This window comes from Vicia villosa, linkage group LG4 (genome assembly GCF_029867415.1).
Source record: "Vicia villosa cultivar HV-30 ecotype Madison, WI linkage group LG4, Vvil1.0, whole genome shotgun sequence".
In the NCBI taxonomy this organism is placed as follows: Eukaryota; Viridiplantae; Streptophyta; class Magnoliopsida; order Fabales; family Fabaceae; genus Vicia; species Vicia villosa.
In genome coordinates, this window is record NC_081183.1 from 173,610,454 (window position 1) to 173,616,644 (window position 6,191).

Below are 6,191 nucleotides of genomic sequence, written 5' to 3' on the forward strand. Positions count from 1 at the left end.
TAGTCACTAATCAAGTTATAATATCAAGCTAAGAGAAAAAGAAAAGAAAGTAGAATGACAACACTTATATCTTTCAAAGTGAAAAATGATGTGTATTTACATGAACCAAAAGAGGGTATTTGTACTAATTGAAATATTACTATTATATTAAGTAAATAATTGGTATTACTATTCTATCTTTAAAAAATTATATGTCACCATTAATTTGTCATTACTATTTTAAGTTTGACAATTTGAATAGATATTTCTAAATAATATAATAATAATTTACTTAATTATTATAACACTAACCATTTTATTATAACAAATTCCAACAAAATATGTTAAATAAGTGGTGTTGAGATCTTGAGGAAAAACATCATAAAGAAGAATTCCTTCACAATGACTCAGTTCTATTCTCACCAGCGCATTCACACATTTATTCGTCTCTCTATAAATATGATCTACTTGAATCTTTCAGCCATGTTTGATCATGTTCTTAGTTCTCTGAATCAACCTCATACCTTCTCCCGTCTTATAATATTCCGGTGTGAGGGTGCCATGTACCTCTTTACTATCAATATGTAATTCCACTTTTATATATCCTTTGTCATAAACTCAAATCAAGCCTTCATAAACTACTCTTATTTGTGCTACTACAATAGTTACAATAGAACACTTTCCAATATGCTTTGAAAATTCTTCTAACTAAGTTCCATATTTGTCTCTAATAACTTCTTCAGATCTCGCTTGGTCTTCAACTTGCACTACTTAATTTGTATTGAGTCTAACTCAATCATCCTTTAATGGTAGCCATTTGATTTATTGAATAATTATTTGCTTGATTGAAACTTTATCCTGTAAGCTTAGACTCATCATATAGTCCGAAAACTTTAACATAAGACCGGTTTTTAAGTTATTAGGCATTACATAATCCTCCACACGTTCTCTTTGATTCCTCTGAAACCATATTGTGTGATAAGAAGCTTCCCATACGGTGTGCCAATAATCATTCTCTCCCTTGTTCAAGTTGTTTCGCATATTCAGATCACTCTGTTCTCGTAGACTCGGATTAGAAAAGGGGTCATAATGTGTTTCTTTTAGAAGAGCCATTCATATCTATCCAGCATTTATGCAATCTTACAGAGCATGAAAGATAGTTTCCATTATTCCAACACAGTCAGAGCAGTACGGGGTATCGAAGCTTGATATGGTTTAGTAACTGATTGGTCTTGACGCCATTATGATGAACCATCCATACACAATCTCGAACTCTTTCTTGTACCTTTAATTTCCAAACTCTACTCCACTTTTAATTATCAATGCCCCTTCGAGTATTGCTAATACTCTCAAAGGCATTGGATAGGGAAAATAAGCCATTGTTTGTTTCTCCCCACAAACAAATATCATCACTATACTCAGTTCTAGGAGGATGAACTTCTCTTATTCTTTCCAACACATCCTAAGGGAATACATTTCTTAGCCAATTCCATTAGAGTTCCCATTGTTGTTTAGCATATTAACTACTTTCACAAAGTCTTGATCCTTAATATTATTACTCATGGAATTTTCTAACTTTGTTCCTGGTGTTACCCAACAATCAGTCCGAGCTATAGCATTTGTACCAATTCCGATGTCCCAATAGGACATTATATCCAGCAGAGGCCACACACATACAACGTGTTTTGTAACACCCCTTTTCTAACCCCAAATATAACATATTATTCACAGAGTAAAGTATGCATACAATCAAAGAGGCGTCACATGTTATTTTCATCACAATGAAAACCTAGAACAAACATACCAACATGCACTAATCATATCGTAACACATTTTGAAAATATCATGCTTATGCATATCACACGCGGAAGAATTATAACTCAAACATTTCAATGAATATATCCCATACTATATTCATCTACCGAACTCAATTAACATATCCAATTATGCTAAACCAAATCAAATCTACACTAGTGCAGAAAGTACTTTTTACATCGGGCGAAAAGTACTTTTTACATCGGGCCTGGACCCGATGTAAAGCCAGGCGATGTAATAAGTCAGAGACATTTTACATCGGGTCAAGGTCCGATGTGAAAAATTAACATACCACATCGGTTGAATTCAGATGTCTGATGTGAAAAATAATTCAATTTTTTAATAAAAAAATATGTACACCATATTTTACATCGGTTGTCCTGTTCGCCCGATGTAATAGATAATTTTTACATCGGTTTTCCACTTTGCCCGATGTAATAGATAAGTTTTTACATCGGTTTTCCATTTTGCCCGATGTAATATGTTTTATGTTTTTAAGCGTATAATAGTTGTTTTTCCTATTTTAACCCACAATTTCTTTTGTACCTAATTTTCCATAAGGTTCAAATACCACACCGACCAAAGTTAGGTCGCTATTTTGTACATTTTTTCCACAGTACACATATCACATTTAGGTCACTATTTTTATGTTTTTCTAACCAGTGAAAGATATAATTTCATTGCACCAAATAGTTAAGATGCATATATATATATATATTCTTCAAAATTTACAAAAGTATTAATCTAGGATACACAAGTGTACAAAATTACAAGAAAGTTACACACGGCGGACTACTACTAAATAACAAAACAACAAATATCCAACCATTTAAGTCCTTTCGCGCACTTGAAATACCACCATGCATCCACGAGAAGATGAGTTGTAGCTTCTGAAGACAACACCAAAATTATATTTGCTGAGAATAGACAATAACACTAATTAACATCAGCTGAAGCCATGTAGCCTTTTTTCTATTGCCATTTGCAAATTGATGAACCTCAAAAGCACTAATTTAGAAGAAATAAATCCATATAAAGCCACATAAAATATGAAATTACTTTTGTAAAAATTTATGTATATATATGGAGTAATTTTCAAGAAATAAAAATAGTTAATTAACAACCCATTACCTTGTAGACTTTATTGGTCAGCAAGTGCTCCATCCTCGTCCCTTTGTATGTAATTAACCACATCATGACTTAATTTTTCCAGACCATACGTCAACTCTTTAAACAACTTAATAACTTATTCTAGAATGTAATTTCATAAACAAGACAAGGGTTCATGAAGACATAAAAAGGGTTGATTATGTAACTGTCCTGCACGTGTAATAAAAATTGACTTAATAGCCATATAGTATATAAGTGGTTAGGTAGTGAATATTGAAGTCTATTTGGATCAAAAGACACTATTAGTGAGAGCAAATAATAAAATTAAAGTTAATATAAAAAAAGCACTTAAGTTACTGAATTGTGTCTATTAGAAACTTTGGAAGTCCATTTTTCTAATGCGATCAAAGTATGGAGTAGAAAGGTTCCAAGTGACACATGATGATAAAAAATCCACCATTGCAATTAGCTGTGGCGTGTCATTGCTGCTACTTGACAATACTAATACAAATTAATTACATCAAAAACAATTTATAGTTGAATAAATCACTTAATGCCCTGCAAGAATATGATATCCAAATGGCAGTGTTACTCACAGTTGACACGATATACTCTTCAAACGCCTCCTTATACTTATCATACAAATGTTGAGAATAATCATGAGGAGCTTTTGAGTGCACATGTTATATAGATGGTCCTGCAATACAATCCATACAAAAAGAAAAACAAAAAGTCATCAAACAAAACATACACAAACTTTGAATTCGAACACAAATAAAAATCTCAAGGAAACAATAAAAAAAACAAGCAAAAACTCATATCAGAATCAAGGATAAAAAACATACGTATACAACATCATGTAATCCTCAGGGATGAACTGAAGTTCAGGCAAACCTTTCAGAATATTCTTGAGCTTCATGATACCCCTATGCATAAAATCACATCCTTGTTCTAGGTCGATAGTTTTCCGTTCACCCAACGACATGGTAACACAAATCAACAAAACAACTACCAAAAATCTGCAAGCAAAGATTTCCGAATACGATAAATATCAACATCAATGAATCAATCAAAACAAAATCTACTCGATTAGATAGAATTAGAACGCAATAGATTCACGAATAATAAATGCGAAAAACGATAGCAGTAAAGGCTAGGGTTCGATGATTGAGAAGTTAACCTTGGATGATATGAATCAGAGAGAGAATAGAGAAGATGGAGATTGAGATGGAGAAAGAGTGAAAGGGGAAGAACATCGAGAAGATCTAGTGATTTTTTCAATTTCGACACCGATTTTGTACCACACGAGATTGTAATCTCAATCTTGTGTTCATCACACAAAATAATGAATTAGTGAAAAACCAACCGAAATCAAGAGATAATAGAAACTTAGCCAGAAGAAAGAACGAAATTTTTAACAATGTCAAACCTTTCCATCATTGCCCCGGATAAATTTGACGGTGAGAAGCTCAAATCCAACATGGAGAAACCAAAATCGATATAAGTAAATCTGAGACAAAAATGCACCAACGTTAAGCTCAAAGATGAAAATAAAGAAATTATACTTAGATCTAGAACAAACTCCATTGAATCCATGAAAGCTTTGAAGTACATGTGAAAAACAAGTTTAAGGGTTTAGGGTTTAAAAGAGATGGCGGGTGACAAAACTGGTTGTGAAGTATGGCCGAACAGGGTGCAGAAAGATATAAACCAGGAAATCAAACGGAGAATGGTGGTGGCAGGAAGGGAAGAGCGTGGTCGGAAGAGAATGGCAGAAAGAGATGTGTATGGAGGCGGAGGAATTGCACGAGAGAGAGAAGAGAAATAGTAAACTTAGGTCTGTTAGGTATATAAAATATAAAATAAAATTTCTCACGAATTCACATCGGTTACTACGAGGCCCGATATAAAGGCCCATGTTTCCATCGGGTTCAAATCCACACCTGATGTGAAATCTGTTTTAACAAAACTTTATATTATTTACAAAATTGCCACCGTGTTATTTTTTTTATAAGATAACTTTTTACATCGACGCAAAGCTAGGCCCGGTGTAAAATCCTTTAAAACAAAATTTTATTTTATTTACGAAATTGCCACCGCATTATTCTTTACATCAGCGGAATTAAATATCTGATGTAAAAATCCTTTGACAAATATTTTTCACATCAGATATCTTAAAACCTGATGTAAAATCATTTAACCAAATGTCTTATTTTTAGTAGTGCTAGGAAACATAGCCGTCAACAACATATCCAAAGTATCGATTCAAAATATATACAAGATAGCAATATCCAAACATAAGCATAAGTCAAATAAAACCCCCCAAGTGTTACATGATCAGAGCATATGACTCGCTACCTAATCAAACAACAAACTCAGGAGCTCCTCGGCTAAATCCTCGAACAAGCTACTACTCGTCGGAACCTGCACGATGTCACGATGAACATCATTCAAACAGAAGGGTGAGAATTCAAATTATTATAGATAAACATAATAATGGGAAATGCAAAACACAAATAGAATACATTTCACAATTCATCACTCTTCTTAAAACATACATTCATACACCATATATCAATTATCACACAAAACAATCACATTGATACAAAAACAATCACATAGCACACAATGTGACTCGAATGTAATAAATGTGACTCAATGCATGTGGTACCATGTGAACCCAAAGTTTCACCGCTTTCCGATTCAATATCTAGAATTCAAGCCACGCTTCCGATCCGGACAAGACCAAAGCCACCATTGTGAACCCAAGTTTCACCGCTTCCGATTCTACATCTAGAATCCAAGCCAACATGTGAACCCAAAGTTTCACCACCTCTATTTCCGATCGAGGATCAAGGTCAACCATGTGAACCCAAAGTTTCACCGCTTCTATTTCAAAGCCACCATGTATGCATGTGCAACAAGACTTACAATATATATATATATATATATATATATATATATATATATATATATATATGCAATTAAGATTATCACACAATCTTAACATACCTCATACCACAATAATTCGCACAATTCGAATTATCCACCAAACGTTGCACAACATGCATATATCATCAATAAAGCATTCACATAGCATTTATCAATCACAATAACATATAGCATACAAGCCAATCAATGTCATTCTCAACAATTCTCCAAAAACAACATATACATTTGCTAAATCTAAGCATCATGTATACATACAATTACCAAAACATATGCAATTAAGAACTATCCATATAATCTTAACATCCAAGCATATTACCAAAATTCAACTAATTGAA

General features: G+C 33.2%; 1 protein-coding gene across 3 annotated transcripts; it reads right to left on the reverse strand.

Annotated features, from left to right (window-relative positions):
* Positions 1–2,464: 2,464 nt before the first annotated feature.
* Positions 2,465–4,723, reverse strand: LOC131600338 (uncharacterized). Of its 3 annotated transcripts, XR_009283102.1 has the most exons (4): positions 4,085–4,723; positions 3,750–3,923; positions 2,926–3,601; positions 2,465–2,711 (listed from the first exon to the last, which is right to left on the reverse strand). XR_009283102.1 is itself a non-coding variant. In XM_058872517.1 (3 exons), the coding sequence occupies exons 1-3, from the start codon at positions 4,516–4,518 to the stop codon at positions 3,562–3,564; spliced, it is 399 nt and encodes a 132-aa protein (XP_058728500.1). In that variant the 5' UTR covers positions 4,519–4,723; the 3' UTR covers positions 2,465–3,561. The 3 variants fall into 3 exon arrangements, 1 of the variants encoding a protein (XP_058728500.1); XR_009283101.1 differs by having other exon boundaries at positions 3,750–4,723; XM_058872517.1 differs by having other exon boundaries at positions 2,465–3,601; positions 4,334–4,723.
* Positions 4,724–6,191: the final 1,468 nt, after the last annotated feature.

Bases quoted from the DNA above. Each gene is read 5' to 3' on its own strand.
- LOC131600338 (XM_058872517.1), bottom strand. From the start codon at position 4,518: ATGTACTTCAAAGCTTTCATGGATTCAATGGAGTTTGTTCTAGATCTA. The intron at 3,924-4,333 runs GTTTGACATTGT...CTTTGCTTGCAG, and splicing joins TCCGGGGCAATGATGGAAAG to ATTTTTGGTAGTTGTTTTGT. The intron at 3,602-3,749 runs GTATGTTTTTTA...ATTGTATTGCAG, and splicing joins GATTACATGATGTTGTATAC to GACCATCTATATAACATGTG.